This window comes from Symphodus melops, assembly GCF_947650265.1.
Source record: "Symphodus melops genome assembly, chromosome: 17".
Classification (NCBI taxonomy): domain Eukaryota; kingdom Metazoa; phylum Chordata; class Actinopteri; order Labriformes; family Labridae; genus Symphodus; species Symphodus melops.
The window spans coordinates 17,800,697-17,828,456 of record NC_136707.1 but is presented as its reverse complement, the minus strand read 5'-3'; the positions used below and the strand labels follow the sequence as shown (position 1 = coordinate 17,828,456).

The following is a 27,760-nucleotide window of genomic DNA, read 5'->3' as shown; positions in this document are numbered from 1 at the left end:
CCCAAATTGCAGGCGATGTAATATTACTGATGTTTTTATTCAATTTAGACTGTGCTCTCTGTCCCTTTAGCTTGAGGTAGCTGTTATGAATATGACTGACAGCAGTAATTTGAAAGTGTAGTCACTGTTCAGTTCTACTCTCAATAATTAAAATCATTGCCTTTAGAGTATTTTGACTTCAGGGTGCAGGATGCCCAGGATGAGGCATCACTTGTACCACAGAGCTGCCTATTAAGCTCTGATTCTTCAGTATTAAGTTGGCATTTTACAATGATTTACTGATGTTTTGGGTTTTTTTATGATTTAAGTCACATTTTTTTGTGTTTTGTTCTCACTAACTATTTTTCATTCAAAGTCAGGCATCGACCAATATGGGATGTGTGTGTGTGTATAAATATATGTAAAACCTTTTGAAACTGATATATCTTTCTAAGATCCCTCGTCGACCTTAACAGATATATAGATATACGCCTTTTAGTGCATTGATCCTTTTCAAACTTGTGGTAAAGATTTATAATGAAGAAAAGTTGGTAACTCAATGTAACTGTCAAAGTAACTGTGCATGTGCATGTGACACTGCTTGACACTCTGGAGAGTGATAATGCTTGTTGTAATTCATGGAGGGCTCTCTGCTGGTGAAAGACTGTGAGTTTCATATCATGAAAGTAAAATGAAATGCTATTTGACTGGTGAATAAATCTAGCTATATTGGCACATAGTGCCTGATAGTCACTTGATGGGCTAATATCGGCCGTTAGTATTGGCTGGCTGATTAATTGGTCGGGCTCTGATTCAAAGACAGAGATTGAATCATTGTAAAGTAATTTGTATGAAAAAGTATTCACGTATCAAAACTTTGATAACAGTAAGCATAATAACCTTCTCTTTAAATAACTTCAACATACAGTTTTATTACTCAAACGGACAGTTATATTTAAAAAACGTACATGCATTCTTTTAAAAGTGAGCTTGATGCTCATGATAAGAAACATTTTATGTAAAAGCAGTAGCAATTAAAGCGTGTGCTTTATAACAGGAATGCCTGACAGCTTGTTTCCGAGGTCTTGTTTGTTGAGTGAGTGCATTATTATGAGAACCATTGACTGTAAATGAGAGTGGCTAAAGTATAGGGGGGTATTGTTGTTAGAAATAACTAAGCAGCTAGGCGACTCCCTTTCAATTTGCCCACTTCCTCCCATTCAGGAATGCCTATACAGCAAAAGAGGAAGACTCAATCCACCAATAATCATGTCCTGTTTTGTTCATCCATTATAGCTTTTTTATTCAATTTCTTATTGTGTATGCATATTTTTCAAATGACTCCTTTCCTCTGTTTTCCACAAAGGAGATACATCAGTTACATTCACTGTTTCATCACATTATCTTGTCTTTTTAGAAACCCACAATGAATTTCATTTATGCACAGGAGTGTGTATTGGAGATAGCAAAGAATGAAGGGCATCATTGATCTTTGATGTCTCGTCTAGGCCATTTGTCGTTTGTGTTCTCTACTTGACATGTGACATCATTCAGGTGCAGTATATGTATGCTTGGTAGTGTGAAAAGTGGGTTAAGTCACAGAGCAGAGTGCTTCTTGTGCAGATTATTCACCATGAATAAAGTTATTAGAGATAACTCACTGCTTGTGTTTCAAGTAAAACATTGCTGAAAGCTGCAGGCTCTCTCTCTCTCTCTCTCTCTCTCTCTCTCTCTCTCTCTCTCTCTCTCTCTCTCTCTCTCTCTCTCTCTCTCTCTCTCTCTCTCTCTCTCCTCCTCCTCCTCTAAGGTTCACTCCCTCTCTGGACATGTGTGTGTCTTGTGTGTGTGTGCGTGCACACTGCCGTGCACGTGTGTGTACACTCCTCTCACAGTTATTCTTGCATACTTAACAGAACTGTGACCTAGTTTGCTGGACAACTACAGTAAGTGGGTTTCTCTGTTTTAGTAACCTTGCATCCCATCAGCCCTCCGCCTTGTCATTTGGGAGGAAACTGAGTGGGCCCCTTGATGCGTCTGCACAGCAAAGGTCTGGGAGGAGAAAAAAAAGCATTAAAAGGAGAAATATTCACAGAGCATTTCTAGCATGAACTCTGCTGCGTATTTTAGTGTGTGTTTGTGCTTGTGACAGTGTGTATTGCTCACTAGATCTCATGCCAGCGCTCCAGGCTGTGTGGTGCCCTGCTGAGGCCCAGGGCCACCATTCTGCTCCACTACCCTCCCCTCGCAGCACAGGACCTAGCATCTAGCACAGCTCTTCCAGACTTTGTAGCACTTTGTTAGCGGCGTGAGTAAACCAGAGCTGTCTCAGGTGGACCTGTAGACCCAAAGTGTAACTGCCAACCGATCGCTCCGCAATATTGCAATATATTCAAGACTATGAATGTTATTTTAATCACATTTTTCTGTCCACATGGATTATTCATGCTTTCATAAACAATGCATGATGCTGTGGGGCTGAGCATGATGGTTTCCAGCATTAACATATCTTAAGATAAAAATATTTTCTTTTATTACACATTTGCACAGAATGGTCAGAAAGATATTTTACTTCTGGCTTCATGGAATTACAGTGACATGTAATGTCAAAGGTCCCTGCAAATATGCACATTAAAATTACATTTCTCTATTGCCAGCTGTGAAGCCCAGATGTCCTTAACAGACTCGGACCCTCCCTGTTATTAGCACTCAAGATGTTGCTTCCAGAGGGTGAGAGGGATTGAAACAAAGTCTGGCAGTCTCTGTCTTTGTGTGAATATTGTTTGAACTAATTCATCCCCCTCCAGGTTTTGCAGTTCTTGTTTGTGTTGCACAGATTGTTAGTTCCCTTTTCGCCGTTGAATCAAATAAATAAGCAGGACAGCGTTTGAAATTGTCTCCTATGTGCTAGTGTGAAAGCTAATGGAAAATTGCACAAAAATCTCAATATTTTCAGTCGTGTGAATACACGTGCGTTTGTGAGTAAGAGTGTGCGCGTTTGTATGAAGTCATCATCAGGTAAATAGAGGCCTGCAAAGTTGCAGATGGTTGGAATAAACCGAGCAATGCACTCCCCTCCATGAACACACACCGCCCACATGGCTGCTGACTCTCCCACGTGTTTACTTTCCTCCAAGGACTCATTCGGCGCATTATTTGCTGAGACAAAATTTCTCTGTTCACCTCCAAAATCTCACAGCTTGAGGTTTTCTATAGGCAAGCAACCTCACCTCACATCGTCCCTGCATTTCAGCAAGTGCGGTGTTATTTTGTCCTTGTCTCTTCACAGGCCGATAATGTACGATACTGCTCTCCGAAGAGGAAATACCACTGTCTGAAAACAAACAAGCTCAGAGAACGAGGCGGTGTGCTGTCTTTGAAGATAGGCTCAAGTCTGTTTGAAGTCTGGGTCATAATGGCCACATCACTCGTGGTCAGCGAGGAAGCCAGATGTCTGGGCTTTAATTTTCATACCCTTGTTGTAAAGCAGCACTGCACAAATTGTCTCTTTTATGCAGTCTTTTGGTATCTACATTACCCTAATCATTTAAAGCCTTTAGTAAAGACGTTGCTGCATACTTTAAGAAAAAGGAGAAAAAGCAATGAATCATTGAAGATTAGTTTGTTGAATGGCCTTTTGAAAATTTAAAGGTCGCAAAGTAACCTTTCAGCAACTTTGAAATAAGTCGCAGAGCTTCTCAAAACATGTCTGTGAAGTTTTTTGCCTGGGCTTTCTCGCTCCATGCCCTCCTCAGACAGACTGAGAGAGCAGAACAAACACCTCGCTGTGGGAGTGCCACCCACCTAAGGGAGGAGTTACTGCCCTTTGTGATGTCATGAAAGGAAAATCTCCAAACTGCCTGTTTAAGCACACATTTTCTGTGGAGCAGGCAAAAGACTGTGTATGGACCTTATAATAAGAAGGGTTTATAGTATTTTCATTATTGCTTCTTGTGTGACACACAGCCTCAGAGCTTCAGAGGAGACTAATACACTCATACGTTGATGCCCAGGGCTAAATCATTAGCTGGCTAATTGGTTACAGAAATACAAGTTTAGCTAATAAGAAAGACGTGGCAGGGACTAAGGCATTAAAACAATCCAAAAAAATGTCACTATACATTAAAAAAACACTTTAATTTCTTAAGGATGTTTGATTGATTGTCCTAAAAATCACACTGAAAACGGTAAAAAAAAAAAAAAAAAAAACATATAGCCTGAACCTGTTTAATTGCTTTTCGAAATAGTTTATTTCGTGACACTATTGATCGCTATTATACTGGAAAATTATGCTGAAATATCTGGCACATTACCATGTGCATTCCTTTGCAAGGAAAACATGTTTAGTTTGCAGAGTGTGGCTAACGTTAGCAGTAGAATTACAAGCCTTGACTAGAATTTGGTGTCTGCATTACAGTTTGGACACAATATTTAACCAGCATTAGCCGATTGCATTAATATTAATGAGCGAGACTTACTTCTCTACGGATTACTACAAAACTTTGCTAACACACTAGCATTTCCACATCACTGTAGGAGGTCCTTCTATGTGCTTTTGTGCACTTTTGTGCCCTTCAGATACCTTATCCTCAGAGGGACACCTGGACAAGCCAATGTTAGGCCAGATGGACTGTGATGGAATTACAGCTGCATTGCAAACACACAGGGTACACTATCATTGTATAATAAATGTGTTGGTCTCACCCCCCAGGTCTTTTACACAGCATGGAGAGAATTTTCGAGGCTGTTGGGGTGTTGCAGCTAAAATGAGCCAAGCTTTTGTGCCCTGCTTGGGTTATTTTTATCCCCCTTTGTCATGTAATCAGCAATCTGCGATCACACTTATCCTCTCAAATCAAGCCAGAAATCTCCCACCCTGCTGTCATTCTCTCTCTTTGGGGCAAGCATGAACTCACTAACTTCCTGTATTTTTCCTCCTACTTCAGGGAGAAAAGCAGTTTTCCTAGAGACCGGTTGTGATTAGATCCATTGGTACATGCTTTGACCCAGTTCCCATGGCTTCATGCTTGCAACTTGGCCCTGATTCCAGGGATGCTAACAGACATTGTTAGCTTTATGACCCTGGCAACAATGTATGCAACATGTATTCATATGTCAACTTTTTTTTGCTGTGGTTTTCGTTAATGAATCAGGTATGGACAACACAGAGTCACAGCTTGCTCTGTGTTTGTCCGCCTTGGTGACAAAACATAAAAAAAGCTTTTGAGCTATATGCTGCTAATGTATTTCTGTCTGGCTGATAAATAATAGAGTACAAGGGAAGGTCTTTTCCATTCTCTTTGTCAACAGTAATACACATTTAGAATTTTTCTATCAAGAAATTATACAAAGAAAGCTATTATTCCAAATTGGCGTTGGCATGATTTGGGCACAATAGCAGGAAGTGATTGTGCAGACAGGAAGGGGAAATGCGAGTATGTGCATGTGTTGCTGGGGGTCTGCAGGTCTAGTTTTCACTCAGTTTAGGCAGCTATACTGCCCGTTATACCTTCCTTGCCAGTTTACTACTCTTTTGAGCAGAAAAAAAGCATCTTGTTCTTAACTCAAGTTACTTCTGATATGTCCAGGATTGTTTCCTTAGATATGCTGTGTGTCGTTAAATTGTCAGAATGATCGATTCTTTAAAATTGTTCGATTCTTTGTGATACAAAAGACATCTACAGATATCCTTCAATACTGTGTTTTAAAACAATACAATCTCCACGTTTTAGCTTCTCCAGGATTGGTGAGTCCAATGTGAAGATATAGTAGGCGACATTTTATCCACCACACATCCAGCCTCATGTTTCATTAGTTATTGTTTGCTTGTAGCCTGCTGTCTACGATTAAAATGAAGTGTTGGTTGTTTAGGCAGTGTGGAGGTCTACAGCTATCCACGGTGGCTGTGGTCATTACGAGGACAAATCATTTTATTACTGCAATTCGCTACTAGTAACGTGTTACTGCACCACACAGGATATAGTTAGAACTTTCCTAAAATCTTATCAAAGTTTAAAATCACGCTATCATGGCAAGCCTAGTGTGTCTGCTGTGTCCAAGTTTGTTTAAAATCCCTGAGCGAAAACTCCAATTAATATGTAAAAATGGACTCCTAAGAGACAATCCACCTTTTTTATTATATAAAAGGCATATTAAGCTCCATAGGGAAATCTCCTCCCTGGAAAAACCCTAAGTCTGAAAATATAAGCTGACTGAACTGAGCTGACACCATACATTCATGATATCCTGTGGTTTGCTTTTTTTTCTGAGCTTATGGCTCATTCAGTACTCCGGATGAGTAGTTTTATCTGCTTCAGCGGCACTGAAGCTCTGCCCTTTCCTTCATTCTTTGGCTAAGTCCCCAGTCAGCTGGATTCACAGAGGGGTGTGATGCTCCTCAGTATGAACTGGCAAATTTGAATTTGTTAGCCTTCACTCACTGCTGTCCAGCTTGTTTCGCTCATACTCTGCTTCGTTTTCAGCATGAACAGTTCGTCTGATCGCTCACTTGTTTGTACTTCGTTCTTGTATTGTTTAAGATCATGACTCAGCGTGGCCGCTACAAGAAAACATGCACACCCACGTATGCTCCAAGGAGACAGGTACACTGATATAGGCCACCCTTTTTTGGAGCACTGCTACGTCCATGAGTCTGTGTCCTATACAAAGCAGCTGGAACTTTAATAAGTAACATTTTCGCAAAGGCACACAAGTATGACAAAGGTTAGAATGCATATAAGACTACATTGACATTATACAGCTACTTGTCATGAGGTGCTTATATTTTATTATGCAAGATTTCTTTTTCACATGCTCTTTCACAATTGTTGATCACTTGTGTCAGAAGAAAGGGGCTTACAACAATAGTAGTGTAAAGATACCTCAGACATTTTTCGGGAGGACATATTTTATTTTCTCATGTCAGACTATGACACCAATCTGTAATATTCCCCATCACCTGCTGTGTAGCCTGAAAGACAATGTTTAAGCAAGGTCAAATTATGTCCAGTCTTAAAGCTCCTGTGATGAACTTTCAGCATATTGTTGATTTTGCCACCCCGGTAGACAAAGCAGACACTCTTACCTCTCTCCGACTTCACGCTGTATATCGGTGCATTTCATTTGATCACAGAAGTCAGAAAAAAATCTGAGTTTGCCTTTCTGATTCGTCATCAGGAATGCCCCCTGAAGTCAGATGTGTGACTTGAAAACTCGGGGCTAAAATCCAACATGGTTCTATGTGTATCAGCAAAGTAGACTATAGAGTTACTTAGTCCTTTTCTGTCTTCGCACGTCAGGTAGTGTATCGTTATTGCCAATTACACACAAAACAAAGTTACTCCTGGAGGCTTTCATGTAACTTGTAACGTCATTCTCTGGTTAAAGAAACGCTCCATTTAACGAGGTAAAAGAAACGCAACTACATCGGAGAGTTCTTAGTTAAACGAAACACACCATGTGTTCATGCCATTGCTTTCTCATATTCAAATAATAGTTACATTTATCACTTATTGGGAATATTTGATGAGAAAAAGTAGTGTCTTCATTGTGCTGCTAATCATCTAGTCTGAACACTTACGCTGCCACGGTTGTTTCAGACATTACAGAAATAATGAATCTTATTCCTTATGGTCTTGTTTGCTTTTGTAGGTTTTATATAGACTGGTAATAATTGAAGTTTGTTTCCTAACTGTTTCACACTTTTTTTTGTCTCTACAGGGCAGAAAAAACAGAGGTGCTAAGTGATGACCTTCTTCAGGTGAGCTACAGTCAAAGCTTATACCATCTGTGTGCGTTTGTGTTTTAACATGAGAAATAATCTGACACCTGTGAACCAGCTGCGGGTTGTGAAATGAAGGTCTGGAAGCAGTTAATGCTGTCATTATTCATGCTGTTTCACATTAATAGGTGTTAATAATGTGATTATGAGGACTGTTTTGAGACACGGTTAATAGTTCAGGCATTTTTGTCTTGCAATGCCTCACAGCGAGCCAACGTCTCATTACAGTATACTCATTATGTCTGTCTCTGAAATCACCCACTCCTTATTTATAAAGACCCCTATATTTAACACTGCCAATAACCAAGGTCTTACCATTGTATTAAAGGTACTAGGTTGTATTAAATGAAATAAACATAACATTATCAAGTGCCTAGAGGAAACACACAAAGCAGTTTCCAAAAGTGGATTGTAAGTTGTGGATGAGCTTAATGTAAAGTCCTCTGCATTGAACACTCGTGAAAATGATATCGCGTTTTATTTTGGAACCAGCAAACAACTACTGACGCTTTCTTTTCCATTTGTTTAATTTGGGCAATTTCTGGTGAGATTACATTTCTCCTCTACTCTCCCTTAGGTGCACTTCACTTCATCAATCACATTCTGTGATTCATAGTTATTGTAATTATGCAACGGTTCTGACATTGAGTGTAAAAATGTTTTATGAGCCGAGATTGTGAATGTTCATCAAAACTTCAACTCAGAACAATGTGTAACAATATCTAACCCTGACATGTTGTATTTAAAATAGCTACTGATAGTCCAAATTCAAAACATTGTGAAACACTAATGAAAGCTATTTCACCCCCCACACCCCCCACCTCCCTAGAGTCCATGAGCATGAGAGTTTCCAAGTCAGGGAAGCTTCAGTGTTTAGCCAGCTCTGCATCGGTCTGTTGTTCTGCGTTCTATCCTCTCCACCTGTTTTCAGGCAGCATCTTCAATATTTCTACTACTTTTACTACGTTTCTGGTTGTGGAACTTTTTTTCGATATATGTATTGGCCTTTTTGGCGCATTATAATAAAAGTTATATCTGAAACAGTTCGCTTTCATGCTTCAATCCCTGCAACACCTGTTGTCATTTATCTGGGAAACGAAGGGGCATCCAAATCATCTGTGTTGGTTTTCCTTTAAACTGCCTACCTACTCTATTCACAACAAATACAAACCATTCTAGACCCAAATTAAAACTTAGAAGGATGGTATACAGGCTACCTCTTTGTCATCAGAGAAGCCAGCATTTTAGCAAAGCCTGTTTCCTTAATGTATGGTGATATAGTAAGGTCGCTGTATGATTGAATTTAGGAGATATCTTCACAACAAATTGTCAACAAATGTATACCATTCGATTTATGAAGCTGCAGGAGAGATGACCGTTGTCTGGGTTTTGGTCAGGACATGAAAGTGGACATTCCTCAAGGTGTCTTATGCGTGTATGTTTCGTCCAGGTTGAGAAGCGTCTTGATCTGGTCAAGCAGGTGACACACAGCACTCACAAGAAGCTGACTGCCTGCCTGCAGGGTCAGCAGGGCACTGATATGGAGAAGAGATCTGTCAAGTCACCATCTGTGAGTACCCGAATCCATCACCACAGCTGATATGATACGTGATGATGCCACTAACGTTATGCATAATCCTGCTTGAGACTAGTGATGGTATTTCTCTCCTCTGTTAGAAAAAACTTCCACTCACGATGCTGGCACAGTGTATGGTGGAGGGGGCTGTAGTGCTGGGGGATGACTCTCTCCTGGGGTAGGTCGCTGAAGTTTACTCACACATCATCATCTTCATTGATTCAGCCATTGATTTCCTCTCTGTCCTAGTTACCCTTATTTGTCTTTCATCTGCTTATGAATGCCTCCGTGTGACTTTGCTTTCACCTGACAGGAAGATGCTGAAGATGTGCGGTGAGACAGAGGAGAAGTTGGCCCAGGAGCTCATCCAGTTTGAGTTCCAGATAGAGAGAGATGTGGTGGAGCCTCTTTACGTGCTCGCTGAGGTGAGCCGGCACTGCGTTTAATAAATGTGCCAACTAAAACCTAACACCTCACTGAAATGATTAGAACATTTTTTACTATAAAACTCAAAGCTGAACATGTTCTTCATTTGCATAAAAAATGCTGCTCTTTTGTTCTCGAGGCTGACTTCAATCCTTCTATTTGTATTTTTTTTTAGGTGGATATTCCCAACATCCAGAAACAACGAAAGCACTTAGCAAAACTTGTCTTGGACATGGACTCTGCACGGACAAGGTGCATATTTAAAGCTGCTCTAAATAAAAAAAACCTCTGTCAATAGATGCAATGAAACAAATGAAAGGATGACATATCCTTTTTTTTTTTTTTAATCCTGTGGCCAAAGATTTCACCAGTCGTCCAAGTCTTCGAGTCACCCGAGCACGCTGCAGCCAGGTGCCAAATCTGAGTCCCTCCGAGAGGAGATGGAGGAGGCAGCCAATAGGATGGAGATTTGTCGGGTGAGTTGCCAGTCGGTGCCCCTTGCATGTTATTTTCTCTTCCAGCTCCTTTGCTCTCCGTGTGATTTATTACCCTCCTGCATGTATCAGACACAAATGGACCACAATGCCAGGATGATATTCCAGCTTTCTGCAGATGAGACAGTTTCTGAAGGCAGGATTTCACTTGTACTTTCTATTGCAGGATCAGCTATCAGCAGATATGTACAGTTTTGTGGCCAAAGAAATAGACTATGCAAACTACTTCCAGACTGTAAGTATTTTAATTGTTAAAAATTGTAAAATGCACTGCATACTGTTTTTTGTAATCTTTTCTGCCACTAAAATGTTTTGTTCTTATAGTAACACAGGTTATTATAGAAACTGTATATTATATAATACACACATACAGGACTGTCTGTCCTCATCTCTTCCCCTTGATGTCCTCTCCTATAGCTGATAGAAACGCAGGCGGAATATCACAGAAAGTCATTAGAGATTCTTCACAGTATCCTGCCCCAGATTAAAGCTCACCAAGGTGAGTCACCCACTATTTGTGTGTGTCTATGTGTGTGTTTGTGCTGGGGGAGAGAGAGAGAGAGAGAGAGAGATCTGCTCCGATTCTGCACCTGAAGCAGTTTCAAGAGAACAAGTAACGGAGATAATAGCTCTGATGTGTCATATAACAATCTTGTTTAGCTGTAATTATCCTTCTTCATAGTTAAACAGTGGCTGCATTCACAGGTGTTAAACCAAGCAAGAGTCCTTAAGCACAACATTTTCCATGACAAAAAGTAACAAATTGAATTAAAAATGTACTCAAACTGCAGTTGCGATTTAATGAACTGTGTTTAAAATAAAGACTCTTAAATGTTTCGTAGTCCCTGGTCTGATAGGGTCCAGGAGGAGTCTGTTTGTGTCTGTGTGGGATTCCAGCTGCTGTTTTGTGTTGCAGAGGCGTGGGTGGAGAAACCCTCGTACGGCAAGTCTCTGGAGGAACACCTGAATATTAGTGGGAGAGAGATCGCCTTCCCAATCGAAGCCTGTGTCACCATGCTGCTAGAGTGTGGCATGCAGGAGGAGGTATAGAGCATGCACGCACACAAACATGCATACTGTATAGAAGTACTGTACATAATGAATCACATGAACGGTAAACAATTTTAAATACTTTCAATTGTCTTTTTTTGTACGAGAGTTAGCTTCAAGCTAATTTACATCTGCAGTCTCTTGGCCATTTAAACAACAGAGTGCTGCAGACATCTTTGTACGTGTACATTCAATTTGCAAAAGCATAATAATGCTGTTATGCTTAAAAGGCACGACTGTAAACACACAAGAGCCGCTTCACATATACATATACACACACTCAGGCATGCAAACACACACAGCGCCTTCTGCCTCTACCTTTGATGGCACATCAGGGGCAGAACAACTTTGCCCCAGTTTCCCGCCGATGTGCGTTACACATTGCAGACTAGGTGTAACAGGCGCATAAATATCTGGCTTTAAAATGGCAATCTGTCTGTGACATAATTCAATAGATAGTTTAAAACTTGGCTTTATCTGACCCTGTCAGACTGGAACACTTAAATTGGCTCTTATCTTCTTGACCTTTAAAAAAAGATTTCATTAACGTGAGAAAGGAGAGAGAGGACAAGTAGTGACAACTTTGCAACAGGATACAAGATAGTGTGCAGCATTGAACTTTAAGGAATAGCAGTATCAGAGCTGTTTAATAAGACTCAGTAATCCGAGTACGTTTTTTTGTTCTTTGTTATAAGATAAAACTCCTATGTTATGTTGTGTTAAAAACAGCCTACGTGTTTTGTAAAACGTCAGAACGCCACTGTTTTCATGTTGTTTTTCATCAATCAATGTCAAGTACTCAACGATAAAGGCTCTTTCTTTGGCGCAGCCTTGATTCACACTCTGCAGGGTCATGTTTGATGTGATAATTACACATGATGATGTGTTTCCTGTGTGTGGGCTGCAGGGCCTCTTCAGAGTGGCTCCATCAGCCTCCAAGCTGAAGAAGCTGAAAGCGTCCCTGGACTGCGGAGTTATGGATGTGCAGGAGTACTCCTCCGACCCTCACGCCATCGCAGGTGAACTACACCCACACAGATGCCTTGTTTCGCAGCCTTTTTCCAAAACAACAGCCCATACTATCTGTTATTGTAAGGCAGCGGGGAAAAAGTGGAATACATCGATGATTAAAAAAAAAACTACCGGTAGGTTGTTTTTGTGTTTTATGTGTTCTGTCCAAAGTTTTTGAGTTGAATTAGGACCTAGTTGGCGGAAAATGTGTTTTTTTCTTTGGCTGATGATAACAGCCTTTATCAGTACTACACTCAGTGCTCTTGTCCTGAAGGCTTTATCCTGTTATTGCTGTCCATTTCACACATTAGCATGAAATGTGTGTTGAGCAATCTGAATCTGGCAGCTGCAGTGGCTGCAAGGGCCTGCTGGAGGGAAAGTGGAGATACTGTATGGGGCATGGCCTCATCTGTGAACCGAGGAGAGAAAACAACCCTCCCCTCCGCTTAAAAAAAAAAAAAAAAACTGTTTTTTTTTTTTTTTTCATCCAAAGGGGCTCTGAAGTCATACCTCCGTGAGCTCCCCGAGCCACTGATGACTACTGAACTTTATGATGAATGGATTCAGGCTTCCAAGTGAGTAGCTGTTTTCCTATTATAAGGAATTTCTTAAATGATGCCATTGCCTTTAAAAAACAAATTAGAGGAAATAGTCTGCAGTCTTTATACAGGAGGTTTCAGCTGCCATGTGCCATTTATTAAGAAGTATGGCAACAATCAGCCAATCAGTTTGTTTTGTTTTATTCCTGCAGCGTTCAAGATATGGACAAAAGGCTACAAGCATTAATGGCAGCGTGTGAAAAACTCCCTACAGACAACTTGAACAACTTCAGGTCAGTGGTCATTTTATTTTCCTATTATTTCATGCTAGTTTCCCATGTTGCCCTTTCATTTTAAAATGTAAGAACAAGGATTGTGAGATACCATGGCAAAAAAGACGTTTTTTGTTTGCATTTCAGAAACTCATGGAAATGTAAAGCAGTTTGATCTATCCATAAAACAGCCACTGAGACATGATCATTTCATTCAATGATAAAATCCTTTCAGCGCTCTGCAGTCTCAGTGCAACCTGCACCACCTGCAGCCAAGAAAAGTAACAGCAGCAGCTGCTTTGACATTCAGGGATTCAGATATCAACACCTGCAGGCTGTTGACACTTGCAGTCAATGACTTTTACATATGCAGTAATCATTACTTTCAGTGCAAGTGTTAGAATTCCACATTTTGACTTTTTATTGGCTTTTACAGCCAGCAATGACCTCGAAGTGGCGGTTGATATCTCTTACTTTCTTGAATGGTAGGAATCATAGGTTGAATCTGGTCAGAATAATCTGTCTTCTACATTAACTGCAACCTGCTTAAAGTTAAAAAGGCTAAGTTTGTGAGTCAAATGTGATGTGCAATGATAGTTAATTCAACTGTGTGAATTTCAAACTAAGATGTCTAATGTGTGAGAAACTAATCATTGTATCCAAACAGATATCTCGTCAAATTCTTAGCTAAGCTAACAGAGTACCAAGATGCAAACAAGATGACTCCCGGTAACATGGCCATTGTTCTTGGTCCTAACTTGCTTTGGACACACACAGAACCGTATGTATTTTTACACTTCTAGCATTTTTGGATTATTAAGGTTCATCAGGATGATCAGTTCTGTTTTGTCTCTTGTTTGCAGGAACATGACGGAGATGATGACCACCCTGTCGCTACAGATTGTTAGCATCGTTGAGCCCATTATACAGCATGCTGATTGGTTCTTCCCTGGAGGTGGGGATCACATTTTATGTATGTAATGATGTAGTCAGACTGGGCACCAAATGGGTTCTGATTGATACTCAACTTTTAGTTTTATATTCTCTGGAATATTGTAGTTTATGACTTCGAGTGTTTGGGCAATTTTTGTGAAGTCCGACTTTTACTTCTACTGCTTGTATTTCGACTTGTATTGTGATATAAAGCAAATAGGTCAGACAGTCATTTTCTTTTCGTTTTACCCTTTTGGCTCAGCCCCTCATACATATGAAGATACCATGAATGTTAGTTACTAGAACAGATTAAAGACAACAAGACACAGTACATTACACACAGCAAAGTAATCATGAGTGTGGAGCACATCATGATATCTGAGTGTGATGTCTATGAAGCCGCAACTTCCTGTATCATCAGCTGCACATGCTATGCGAACATTAATGGTTTATTTTGGCCTTTTCATGCTTCTTAATCTGGAGACATGACAGTTGATAGAGTCAGAAATCAGTGATAGAAACAGTGGGGAATGACATGCAGGAAAGAGGCCACAGGTCTTATTCAATCCTGGGCCTCCCACTTGGAGGACCACAGCCTTTGCACATACCGTAGGGCGAGTACACAAACCACTAGGCAAGCGGCGCCCTTTGAATTTAGTTTTACAGAAGACATTGTTCTGGTCTGGATTTGATTGTGCTCTGCACTGATAGCAGCTTTGTCAGAGGGATCATATTGTAAGGTTTTCACAGTTTCTGTCGGCCTGTTGTACCACCCATACACATATAGGCTTTAACTTTCTCTTTATTGGATCCAATGTCTGGGAATTCTAAAGTAAATGATTTACTGTATTTCTATTCTTTAAAACCTACTGCACCTCCAGCCCTACTGCCAAAAAGGGTCTGCTGATGGTCACATGCTGTGCAGAGAAATCATTTTTCTATTCTGTCTCTTCTGTCAATGGTTATGGTGCCATCTTATGCCACTGGTGTGATCGATGTCCTTACAAATATTTTCAATACCAAAATATATATCACTTATCCCGGCCACAGTAATTCTATGGTAAAAGAAAAAAGGATGAGAACTACAACTTGAATGTTTAGTGGAAGGTATAAAATGACTTTGCAGTAATACTAGTTAGAGTGCAATTGTTTCTCTTTAATATATACATTTATTAAGACCAGTGTAATGCTGTGTTAGATTAGAATGCACAGTAATATCACTATTTATGTGATGTCTGTGGGCAGATACTGAAACTTCCTTCTTTGGTAGATTCTAAATTCTACTCAACACAGACCCACTCATATATTCTCAAACTAGTAAAACCAGTATACTGTTTGTTGATGATGTCTTCTCCTCCCTCAGAGATTGAATTCAACTTGACGGGCTGCTATGGCAGCCCAATCCACACCAACCACAACTCTAACTACAGCTCCATGCCCTCGCCGGACATGGACCAATCGGAGCGCAAGCAGTCGCACGACCAGAGCCGACGCCCACTAAGCGTTGCCACGGACAACATGATGCTGGAGTTCTACAAGAAGGATGGGTATGATGATGATGCCAAGTGTGTCCTTCTGCTGCCTACATATCACTCTCCCACTCTCTTTCTCTGTCTTTCCACCCACGCCTCATCTCAGGCATGTGATATTACATTTCTTATTTCACATGCACTAATATTCCATTAGCTCGGGTTAGTATTGATGCCTCCTGTTTGTTAAGTTTTAGCTCCAATGAGAGGTGAGGGATGTACCTTTTATCTCACCTGTTAATAATTCCAGCACATACAACTACATTCCCCATGATCAGCATTCGTCAGGAGAAGAGCAGGCTGAGTCATCTGAATACATGGGGCATGAATTACCTTGAGTGGCATTGTCTCTATGGCAACAGGTCTCTGATGGAGGGCTGCCGGTTACCTCTTTTTTCTTTTCTTTTTTTGCTCAGGAAATATTTTTCTTCAGGGCTGTCTTCCCTTCCTCCCACACCCGGCTCCTCCTTCACAGTCTGGCTAGCACGTCACCTAACCTGAGTCATTTATCCAGCCGGTGGAAAATCACTGGCAGAATTTGAACCAATGCCTTCACCAAAATACCCCCATTTGATTAAGCATTAACTGCCACTCTGGAATTCTGGATGAAGAACAGTATGAGGTGAAAGCAAAAAGCTTTTATCTGTTCAGAGTAATTAGCAGCTTAGGAAAGAAGTGTTCTCAAACAGAGAAGAAAAAGCCTTAAATGAAAAGATAAGTGCAGCTTGGTTATGCTGTAAGACATCCTCTCACCTCAGGTACATCACTCCAGCTCCCTCATGCTGATGTGGATCTTTGCGCCCCCCCCCCCCCCATCAGACACAGACGACTTGCCCCATTCCACTCTCCACACTCACAGACTGTGTTCCCAGTTAGTGTGCGAGCGCTTAATCCTGTCCAACAGTCAAACTCGACTCTAATGCTGACTTCACAACTCCAAATGACGCACTTTACAGAAGAATCCATTTCTGCAGACCTTCCTGAAGAACATAATTATCCCACAAACCAATAAAAGTGGAAAAAAAAGTTTTTACAGTTTAAAAAAAGTTTGACGAAAGAATCAAAATGATAACGAGACATTCATTGATGTGACGAGAAAAACAACAACAACATGGTCTATGAATTAGTTCATTACCTTCATGGATATTTTAAGCATGTTTGTCGAATTGGTTGTGTTTTTCTGGTAAATCACAAATGGAAGACATGCAGTAAAAACACACGTTGGAGCTGGGTTATTTTTTATTTCTCATTGTCTGATGCCGCAGCAGGTTTCCAGGCAACGTGTGATGTCACGTCATGAAAGTCTGTGAGGTTTTAAGTTTAAAAGTGGAGATTGGGATTTGGCAACCGAGATGTTGACTTGTGAACCATTTCAGCATCACTTTTGACCGTGTATCCCTTTTGCCTCTCTTCCCCCTACTAACGCAGCATTAGGAAGATCCAAAGGTACCGTATCATACCTTTCCCCCTCTCTTTCTTCCTCACCAAACCCAACTAATCTCTCCCTTTATCGTGATCATACATGACTCTGTATATGTATATGTCTGCAGTATGGGCGTCCGGGTTATGGATACCTCATGGGTGTCTCGGAAGGGTTCTTCCACACTGACACGCAAGACCTGCTCCACCCCTCCAGGCATGCAAGGCCCCGGCTCTCCTGCAGACACTCTCATCCCCGAGCAGCCAGGAGAGCTAGCGATCTCCCCGTCGGCGACGCCGCCACCTGTAGAGAGGGTTTGGTAAGTCACGGTGTCCTCCTCTTCCTCACGCATCCAGTCACCGCCACCATCATCACCATCATGAACTTTCTGAGCTATGAGTGATCCAGACCCTTGGCTGTGTTAATCATTCTCTCATATTTTTGCAATTTTCTTCATAGTCTCTCTCTACCAACACCTTCATGTCTCAGTTTGTTGTTGTCATGTTCTGTCACTCTCCACATTTTTTTGTACTTCACCCTGCTGTTTGTCAAGTTGATGTCACTGTTATGTAATGTAAAACGGGTCACTTATTTTCCGACTAAAACTTCAAAAGGTTATACTCAAACAACGATAGAGTTGTGTTTCTATACATGGCACACAGCTTATTTCTGCAAGTCCTTTGCTAGCATGCTAATATTTCCAGTATCCCATTGTTGTGGCTTGGCTTTCTCAGCTTTGGTTGTGATTTTTCTCCCTTTCTGTTGACACTGATTTCACAATTTTTTTTAAACATGATTATCATAGTTGAGCACATGAATAATCACCTCATGGTCGCCGCCTCTGCCTGTGTGGCGGACAAGAGATAATATGGCTTCTGGCTTGGCTGGCTTTTCCCTCCTCTCCTGTGGCTCTTTCAGCCAATGAAAGGGTTTTGTGTCTGTTTCACACTGCCCTGGGCTGACTGCAGGACATGCAATGCAAACAAATCATATGCTATACTGTAGGATTAAGGGGAGATAGGGTTTCCATATGCAGCAATGAGGAGATACGTGTTATTAGCTCAGCTTGATAATATTGCACAGTAAGCTGCAGACCAGCACTGCACTTTGACAAGCGATCCTCACAGCTCCATGCAGTGTGCAGACACAAGGTGATCAACACACTAAACTCTTTTCCTTTGGCAATAAAACTTTATTTTCCTTTGCTGTTTCTTTGTGCTTGTCTTTGTATTTGCACTAAGCTGACTGTGTGCTGAGCTTGGTGCCCACCACCCACCCTAAAATGCATTTTTTTTTACTTCTGTTTTTGGCTCGGGATCGACTAACACACTAACACCCTAATCATCAAAACAGCTTATCCTTTATCGCTCCAATGCGTCTCCCTGTTCAATCACTCGAGCTGTTTTTTTTTGTGTGCTGTCTATTCTCTTAATATCTACAGCTCAGACAACGTGTTGCCAAATCGGCCGGACACCTCTCATGCCCACCCACCCCCAGGGGAGGACCGGCCACCCCCCCCTTACCCAACCTCCTCGTGCCACGCTGCACCTCACCTCTTCTATCCCAAACCCCCGCCCTGCGCTCGCCCTGTGGCACCGGGTCCAGAGTCTCAGCCCCCTGCCTCACCCCCACCCCCGCTGCGCTGGTCTGGCTTCACACCCCCTGCTCCGCCCCCTTCCTCCTCTTCTTCCTCCTCCTCCTCGTCACTTGACATCAATTCCAACCCCAAACCCAGCTGTCTGCACTTCCCCAAGCACAGCCCCCCAGGTGACATGTTGCATGCCCCCCCACCAGATACTAATGCCTCACCACTCTACATCAAAACTCCCTTGGTACTTACCCGCCATGACCAGTCCCTTGGCAACCCCCCTAGCCTCCCTTCGTCCGCGCCCCCACCCCCGCCGTGGGCTGCCTGTCCATGTGCCCGAGAGAGAGGACCCCCCAGGCTGACTAGGTAAATACAACACACCCTCGGCTGCTGTGGATGTCTCACAGAGTGGCAGCTGTATCTCTCCTCTAGCTCGCTGGCTCATATTTGCTTTTTTTTTTTTTTCTCCCTCCCCCTTCGAATTACATATCTCAGATTCTGTAACATTCAGGTTGTCGGGGGATGCCTCTCATGGGGGTTGCCTAGCAACTAAGGATGTTACTGGCTTATTTAGCTCTCAGTTTCATGCTGGTATCGAGTAGATGATAAATACATGGAAAATGCTGCATATGGCTACCAAATAGCATATGAATGTATTTATTCTACAGTTTGCAGCAGTTTTTTTTACTAACCAGTGGAGGGGAAACATCATTGTTTACAACTACATCCTGGTAATAATGTATGGTATAGAATATAACTCTGAGCATCGTACAGCTGGAGCCAAAGTGCTGAGTTTGTCTTGAGTGGCAGTTGCAGTCTCCTGACTCATAGGTCTTTGAAGATACATGGCGGCATGGGACAGCCTGTATCATTACAGCAAATCTTTGTCAGCAGTCAGACACACGCTCGGTTGATAACACTGCTGCTTTGATTTGATATCTCCATAATGTCCAATTCAAATGGCTCACTTGGATTTCAGGAGATTGCCTATAAATGGAAGTCACATAATCCAAACTGTGACCATTGCAGTATGGGTGCTGTTATGGGCATCGTGTTAGTTCACAACAGTTAAAACATGATTGGTGTCTTTACTAGTTTGTATGATTGAGTCCTTAATGCAGAGATTACTTACAGATCCCTCCTTTGCCAAATGTGAGGACTCTGTTTGGAAAAGAGAAATAAGGGGGGGGGGGTCTATTTTGAATGCTAGCACATGCTAATGCTAACACATTACTGGTGTCTCATTGATTATAATTGATATCAAAGCAGTGCCTTAGAACACTAGACTGCAGATTAAAGAACTGTATTTAGGCGCCATACCACAAGACCAGCCTATGTCTCAATAGAAATACATTGTATTACATATTTTTACTAGTTTAGTAAGCACTAAAGTAGATATCAATCAAAGGTGTTTCAGCACAAAGGTTCATACTGGGGTCTTTGGTGGAGGAAATAAGCTAACAGTGCATGAAGTAGGTAACATGTACAGTACTACACAAGGTACACAACAAACTGAACAAAGTAAATGTGTGAGTTTCTGCCTCAGGAGACATTCTCGTACTTCCTTCTGTGTGTTTGTGGATATAAATGTGTACACCATCTGTTCACCGAGGCGGGAAAGAAATCTTTAAGCTCAGTGTTTTTGGGAGGTTTTTTTGGATACCATTTTGAGTCTTTCAGGTTCAGTTCACATCCCAGCTGTATCTGTTGTGGGCTGGAGATGAGTCAAGAACTTAACTAAAACCTATCTATACAGAGGTAATGAGCTGAGTTTGAGTTTGTCTTTTAACAATTCAAAATATAACACAACTGATTGACATGCCAAAGCCATCTTATGTCCTTTTATTATGACAAATAAATCAGTGTCCATCATTTTTGATGTTGTTTGAATGTGCGGACAGATTCATTGTTTTATTTATTTTTTTGTCATGTGAAACTGTAAAATTAAAAGGTGTAATATCAACAGATGTTACTATTTTTGCATTGAAAACAATTTGCTTGCCCTCATTGAACTTTGTTTGACATCATGTTGTGGGTTTCAGATAACATTGTAATGTTAAAAACAGTATACTGAATGCAGTGATACACGAATATGTGTTGGTGATGATGATGGTGGTGGTGGTGGTGGTGGTGATAGTGGCACTGAGGTAATATACATACATGATACTGAGTGAATAACACACTGTGTCTGATGCCTTCACATACTAATGTCTGTTTGTCTTTTTCAGTTCTTTGAAGAGTAAAGAGCTCTCCCCTGTAATTGGACACAAAGCCATCCAGGTGGCAGGTCCAACAGTCCCCCCCAGCAGTAGTCCTCAGAGCAGCAGCCAGTCGCCCCACTCCACAGAGCACAGTCCACACACCCTGCGCAAAGGTGAGCCTGTCTCCAAATACTGTATGAGCTTAGAGTTGCTCCCTTTGATCTGAGAGGATTCTTCTTTACATCCGACTGTATAATATGACTGTGTTCTTTATTTACAGGTTCCAAGAAGTTGGCCCCTGTGCCCCCAAAGGTCCCTTACGGCCAGTCTGGTGGGATGTCCGACCAGTCGACAGGTCAGCCGTCGCCGGTCAGCCTGTCCCCAACACCACCTAGCACCCCTTCCCCTTATGGACTGGCCTGCCCTCCAGGGCAAGTGCCCCCATCCTCCCCTGGGCAGACCCCACTAGGGGCGCCCTACTCGCTTTCGTCCCCACCCTCCTTGACAGGAACACTCACCAAGTCGCGGCCCGCCCCTAAGCCCAGGCAGAGACCCAGCCTGCCCCCTCCGCAGCCACCCACAGTCCCCGCAGGGTACACTGGCCAGGCCATGGCCCCAATTCCCCAGCCCCTGGAGCAGGGTCTCCTGGATGGACTGTCTCCCGGGGAGAGCATGTCTACAGGTAAACATCAGCCATTGGCAACAACACCGCCGCCGCCACCACCACAGGTGGGGCTGCAGCGGCCCTCTCTCAGACTTGCGGTGGCTCTGTCCAATGGAGATGGTGGACGAGTGTAGGACTCTGTAGGACTTGTAGATGTAAAGACACCTTTCCCCTATAGTGACTGCTCCCAAATGAATGTCTGAATGAAAAAAAAAAAGTTGCCTTTTAGACACAGATGCCTGATGATGGAAAAGTGTAAGCACTAGCATTTCTTGTGCTAACATAGTGAGCAAACCTCCTGACCTATGTATTCATTGCTTGTGTTATGTGATGATGTTTCTGGGTAATGTGTGGAAACATCAGACAAGCATAGCTCGTCCTGCTTGTATGGAAGTTGCCATTAGATTCATCATGTGCTCTCTGTATATCTGTGTTACCTTCACTCGGCAGAGGTAGGTCAGAGGCTTACACACCAGCCCAGTATCTCTAAACGTCCAGCAGGCGTGGACGCATAGCCAGACAAACCCCCAGATTCTGTCTCCAGTATGATGTTCTGATGATGAGGTGTTCTGTCATTTTATACCAAGCTTTCTGTCACTTTGTTATATTTATCATTCTCTTGTTCCCCCTGCTACTATTGTGTACCTTGCAGCTGTGTGAGGCCAGGGATTCAGTGTGGGCTAAGTGTGAGGGGGACTTTTAGGGTAAGCCAGAACCGTCCCCGCCCCATGCGCTCCATCTCACTGCCTGGCCTCGTGCTGTGGCTGCCTCTGGGGTCTCCTTCAGCCTGCCTCAAACAAACCAACCAGTAGCTCTCATTCAGAACAGTTTCCCTATTTCTTCCGAGCAGATTGTTAGCTCTGTGCGTGATGTTGGAGTTCAAACAATAGTGCATGGCTTAAGGACTTCCCAGAGTGCACCACACTGCGCTCACATTGCAGACGCCGTCGCTTACCAAGGTCCATCCTAAAGCCCCCTCTCCTTTTTTCGTTGCCCATTCCCAGCCCTATGCCAGCAGACATCCCCCCCCCTCTCCCCCTCTAACACCCCTGCCACCGGTATCAGGGGGCCACAGGTAACCCCCACTCCTCCTTTGGCAGGTTCATTGCTTTTTATAACCTCTGCTCCCTCTTACTACACTGCCACGCTCCATCTCATTCCTACACAGGAGTAGTCATCAGTCTCTGCTTGGACCTGCTGCTTTCAGTAAATGCAGCAGCGCAGTAGAATCCCTTTACGTAGAGAAAATACCGTATCCGGTCCTCATGAGATTTCCATTGTTACTTCAAGCCCACTTGGTGTCTTGGTGCCATTTTTTCCACAGAGTTCCACACACATCTTGTTGCCTCTGTGTTGGTTTATCTGGCCATTGTTGTAAACGTGTACAGTAATGTGTCATCGTGCAGTCATTTTGACTTGTTATTGTATTTTATCTGACAAACTATCTGTTATTGTTGTCTCTAAAGACAAAAGAAGCTGTGACATATTACACTAGTTTGCTACCAAGTTGGTGTGACTAGCATCACACTGGAAACATCCCTGTGTAGAATGTGAAGCACATGTATTTTACTGATTACTTGAATCAGGGAAGACATCATATGCCACTTACCATGAGTCCAGACTCAAAACGATTAATATTATTTCTGCTCTCTTCCGTTTTTTACACCTCATTTTCATCCTCATATGCCCTCTTCTCCTCCTCCTCTTGCTCATCGTCACCATTCTGCTCATCACACTCACCTCTCCCGTCATGCTCACCATTAGATATCTTCAATTATGAAATCCCCTCCATCAATGTCAATCTGGACAGCCTCATCGATGAGTTCAGCGGTGCCCCTTGCAGGAGGTCCAGGGCAGTGACAGACTCTCCAGAGGGGGATGCTGTGCCTGAGGAGGAGCCCCAGAGCACCACTCTATGACCTATGACGCTAAGGCATCACAGCTTACCAGCACCCCTATGGCTGCACATACTCTTAACTGTCGCCACCTGCTGGCCTGATGGAAACACACACTGGCCTCACCAATGCCCACCTGAAACCAGAAGTCCAGCACATCTGCTGCAGGCTGCAAAGAATCTCGTCTCTTACAAATGCTCGCTACAACATAAATGTAATAGAACAAAAAAAAATAAACACCAAAATGCCATAGTGAAGGAACAGTTGCCTTTAGGAGGAAAGACTGGAATAATTGATGAGTATTACATTTAAAGATTTTTTTTTTTCCTGCTTTGCTTTGTTCATATTTGTTGTTTGATGCAGTGGTCTGTATTTCTGTGGGGTTTTTTAAACTTTCTTTTGCCTTATTAGAACATGCAATCAAATTGCAATATGATACTCACAAGTTGTACAACTTTTGGTTAGGGAAACTCAGAGTCCGACGTGGTTAGGAGCGAAGCCCATCCTCAGGGTGAAACGGAGAGGCAGAGGGAGAGAGTAGTCTGGTTGTTTTGCTCACAGGGTATTCAAGCTTTGTGCACATTAGGAAAAATATGCTGAGCCCTTGAGACAGGTTTGGATATTTGATGCAGTTTAAATCTTATTACACCCAGTCTTTACTTCTCCTATTCTTTCACATATTTCAACGTAACTCTTTATCAGATGTTTACCTTCGTGCAGGTGAACACACTTTAACTCACTTTATACCAGCACAGTATAAGAAGAATGTTACTGTAAATTATCTTTTTTTGGACATGCATCTCTTAGTCAGTTTTTAAAGATAGCACCATGTCGTGTTTGCATGACGAGCCAATAGGAACTAACCGCTTCGGATCTAGGGGCCTCAGAGTGGCAGAGTTTGATTTTGTGTGAGTGTTTCTGATGTTGTTGTCCTTGGAGGGTAAATTTAGACCACCCATGTGCTGTTACCGTTATGATGACGATGGATGGATGACTACACTGCCTTTAGGTTGGTATGATTCTCTCTTAACCTTGTTTCAAGTGCTTCAGGTTCAGCAACCTTCGATCCCTTGTACAAAGACTGTATATAAATTGATGTATATAAATCTGAGAGGAAATCTATATGTAAAATGCATATCTGGAGAATATATAATAATAACAATAATATATGTGCTGATATTTATCATGTGTAAAAAAAAATGTAATGATTCAAAATTTGATGTTATTTTTGGTCCCCGCACACAGTGAACAAATTTCCTGTAGAAGTGTAATGTTTCACTTGAACACCAGGTAACAACAATGCTGCAGCACAAATGCAGAATGTTTCCTTCTGCTAGACGTCAATTGTAGTCTTTAATAATTCTTTCTCCTGAGCTTTGACTTCAAACATGCTATAGGCCGCTAACGGCTTGCAAACCAACAGCCTGTATTATCTTTGTTTCTTTAGAGTCCTTAATTTGAACGATCCTGTATAAATGATGAGATCACTTTGAGCACTGTTGGACCTTTTGAATTATTCACATCGAGGACAAATGCAGTCCTATGTTATTCAATAGGATAGACTACAGCGAGTCAAATAAATATCTGCACACACAATTGGAGAGGCGAAGTGCAAAACAATATATCTGACACTTCCAAAGTGGATAACGGTGGTGTCATTTTGGGTGTTGTTTTTCTCACCACAGACAGTGAATCAGAGGTTAACAAATTCATCGGATAACAGATGCTGCAGTGTCACTGTTTTTAGTTCCATACGAAACGTCTCGGGACAATAAATTTGTCAATTAAAGTGCAATTACAGTGTTTACTGATCCACCTCAGTCCCCCCCAAAAAAGTGGTCAAAGTCACCCCTTCCAAAAACAAGCCATTCATTTGTATCGCTTTTATTGATGTTTCTTTAACCCTTGAGTTTACAACTGACAAAATAAACTCTGGGTTCTCTCCAAAAGTGATCGACAGTACAGTATGCATCAGTGTGTGTTCTAAATGGACTCTGTTTATGAAGATTTTGGTGATGTTGATTCTTATATTAATAGTTGTGGTGATTATGCTGTATGAAAACATTTGCAAGTGCCCTCACACTGGTTGTCATTTTGGAACTATAGACATGATTAATGTGTACTAGAGGTTTTATTTTCCGTGCTGGATCCATACATTTATACAAAGAGGTTTGGGGTTTGTCTCTCTCTCTCTCTCTCTCTCTCTCTCTCTCTCTCACACACTCTCTCTCTCTCTCTCTCTCTTTACAGTATGTGTGCAGACTGAATGTGACTCGCTCCGATTTCAACTGCAGGCTACCTGATTTTTTACTAATGTGCAGGGCAAATGAGCACTTGTGTTTGGTTGAAGGTTAATTAGGGCCTGTCGGCATGTGTTATTATCAGTGCAGGGCAGTGTTACTGTAATGCTTTTGTGCATCATATCTGGAACTTACAGTAAGCATGCATTCATATTCATTATAGATGTGATAATTCTGCTGCTGAAAGGAACAAAAAAAGCATCTGTAACCTCCCCTGAAACACAAGTCATGATTTCATCTCATAACTAATTTCTGCCTGTTAATGAACTCAAGTTGATTTTTAAAGAGCATATTCATGGGAGCCACCTTTTGCACCAAATGGTACATTTTTACATAGTTTGATCAAGCTTTTTATGTACTGCATAGATCTACATTTCCTATGTCACTTCACCACCAATATTAGGGTCAGACGTATAGCTCAATTTGTTTACATTTTGAGGGTTAGGGGGATCTAAACAAGAGAGAAAAAAGGGAAATCTGAAAATGTGTCATGCATGCGCTTAGATAGTCTTTTTGATAATCCACATTTTGTGTCAATCACTGTCTTTTTAGGGATTGTGCGAGGGGTGAAAATGAAAGACGGACTAAAGAGAATGTGGATCAGGACAAATGGTCCCCGGTGGGGTTTTGAGCAATACGGTAGAGGAGTAGATGTTGCCTGTGGATGTACTGCCTCCTTCTGCTTTCACTACTAGTGTACAAACAAAAAACCTGCCGCTTGTCGAGCCCACCATACACACCCGCCCCCCCTCCCTCCCTCCTCTGCTTAGCATATCAAGTGGAACACAGTGTGTACTGTGAAGCCTACCTGCAATCCTTATCAGAATGTCAGAAATAAATATATATATTAAACTCTACATTTGTAATAATCTCACCTGGTTCATGTGGATTATTGTGTGCATCTTTTTGTCATGGATATATTTGAAATGAAATGAGTTCTACGAAAGTTATTTCCTACTTTTCTACATTTATTTTATTACTTTATTTGAATATCTGCTCCGCATCTGTGCCACTACATTATTATATCAAGGTTTAAGATAGGCTACTTTTTTATTATTGTACATTTTGTAAAGAATTTAGAAGAAGACATGCTTGATTAATCCTAGAGGGAAAATTTGGTTTTGTTTTTTCACATTGTGATTGAACAAGCTGCACACACAGGCCATGCACATGCATGACCTCAAAGGATCCTGTTGACAGAGAGATGTCAGAATGAGGCGGCTGCACAACAATGAGCACATTGCTGAGGGGCACCTCTGCAATACTGGAGAGTGAAGGGGCACCCCCCCCATCAACCTAGTTTGGTCTGTACATGCATTTGTCAGTTCAAGTGCATGTACAGACCAAACTAACCTCCAGTTCCAAACCCACAGTGATAAAAAAATATCTTTGGCTTGTGACTACTTAGACTTTTTTTCCTTACTTGTTTAGGATTTCTTCACTTTGATTGTTTGCAGTTCTAAAACAGATATTTCCCCACTTCTTGCAGTAATGATTTAAAACATGTTTTTAAATCCAAACGTGTAAAAGTATCTGGAAAAATAAATAAATAAAATTAAGGAAACAATTTGTGAATCCAAACTTTGTCCCTCTACCATTTATCCCATCAAAACTTTTGAGTAGACATCTTGATATGAAATAGGAGTCAAAATCTATTTTACATCCACAGCTGCAACAGTGAAAATGCAGATCATTATGGGGATTCTTCAGTCATGAAAACTAATAGTATCATAAATAATTACCATGTATAATGTTTAATCGTTCTACAACAGAACAACCAGTACTTTCATATAGTCACATGTATGACTTAAAATACAAAATAGTCTTATAAATGGAGGAGGCATGCTAGTCTGTATTTGAAAGTGAGCAATCAGAGTGTCCATGAAAAGCAGGATCTTACACATGGAAAAACATAACAAATTGCTTTTGTTATTTATTTTTTAGTCATGACTTTTTGCCTTCAAATTAGTGACTTACTCATTACAGTTACAGTTGCTATTGATCCACCTACTGAGAGTCAAGCCTTCAACCGGAATGTGGACTAAAACATCTGATTCATCAAATGATAAATACAAAAAAATCACTGTCATCCTCCTCAGGGAAACC

The 27,760-nt window shown here is 41.7% G+C and overlaps 1 protein-coding gene across 6 annotated transcripts in view; it reads left to right on the top strand.

Moving 5' to 3' along the window:
* Positions 1–26,528, top strand: part of arhgap44a (Rho GTPase activating protein 44a) — a 32,233-nt gene extending 5,705 nt beyond the window's left edge. The window contains exons 2-23 of one of the 6 annotated variants that reach the window (XM_079366041.1): positions 7,696–7,735; positions 9,207–9,326; positions 9,434–9,510; positions 9,646–9,757; positions 9,934–10,010; positions 10,120–10,234; positions 10,419–10,487; positions 10,670–10,751; positions 11,169–11,296; positions 12,210–12,321; positions 12,807–12,888; positions 13,065–13,145; positions 13,792–13,905; positions 13,988–14,079; positions 15,421–15,604; positions 17,015–17,032; positions 17,137–17,325; positions 18,448–18,960; positions 20,823–20,968; positions 21,076–21,150; positions 22,112–22,163; positions 23,224–23,314. In XM_079366041.1, coding sequence (XP_079222167.1) covers positions 7,696–7,735; positions 9,207–9,326; positions 9,434–9,510; positions 9,646–9,757; positions 9,934–10,010; positions 10,120–10,234; positions 10,419–10,487; positions 10,670–10,751; positions 11,169–11,296; positions 12,210–12,321; positions 12,807–12,888; positions 13,065–13,145; positions 13,792–13,905; positions 13,988–14,079; positions 15,421–15,604; positions 17,015–17,032; positions 17,137–17,325; positions 18,448–18,960; positions 20,823–20,968; positions 21,076–21,150; positions 22,112–22,119 — 2,434 coding nt within the window. In that variant the 3' untranslated portion in view covers positions 22,120–22,163; positions 23,224–23,314. Of the gene's footprint in view, positions 1–7,695; positions 7,736–9,206; positions 9,327–9,433; positions 9,511–9,645; positions 9,758–9,933; positions 10,011–10,119; positions 10,235–10,418; positions 10,488–10,669; positions 10,752–11,168; positions 11,297–12,209; positions 12,322–12,806; positions 12,889–13,064; positions 13,146–13,791; positions 13,906–13,987; positions 14,080–15,420; positions 15,605–17,014; positions 17,033–17,136; positions 17,326–18,447; positions 18,961–20,822; positions 20,969–21,075; positions 21,478–22,111; positions 22,164–23,223 lie in introns of all 6 variants that reach the window. The other 5 variants (XM_079366039.1, XM_079366040.1, XM_079366037.1 and 2 more) reach the window with 5 other exon arrangements.
* Positions 26,529–27,760: the final 1,232 nt, after the last annotated feature.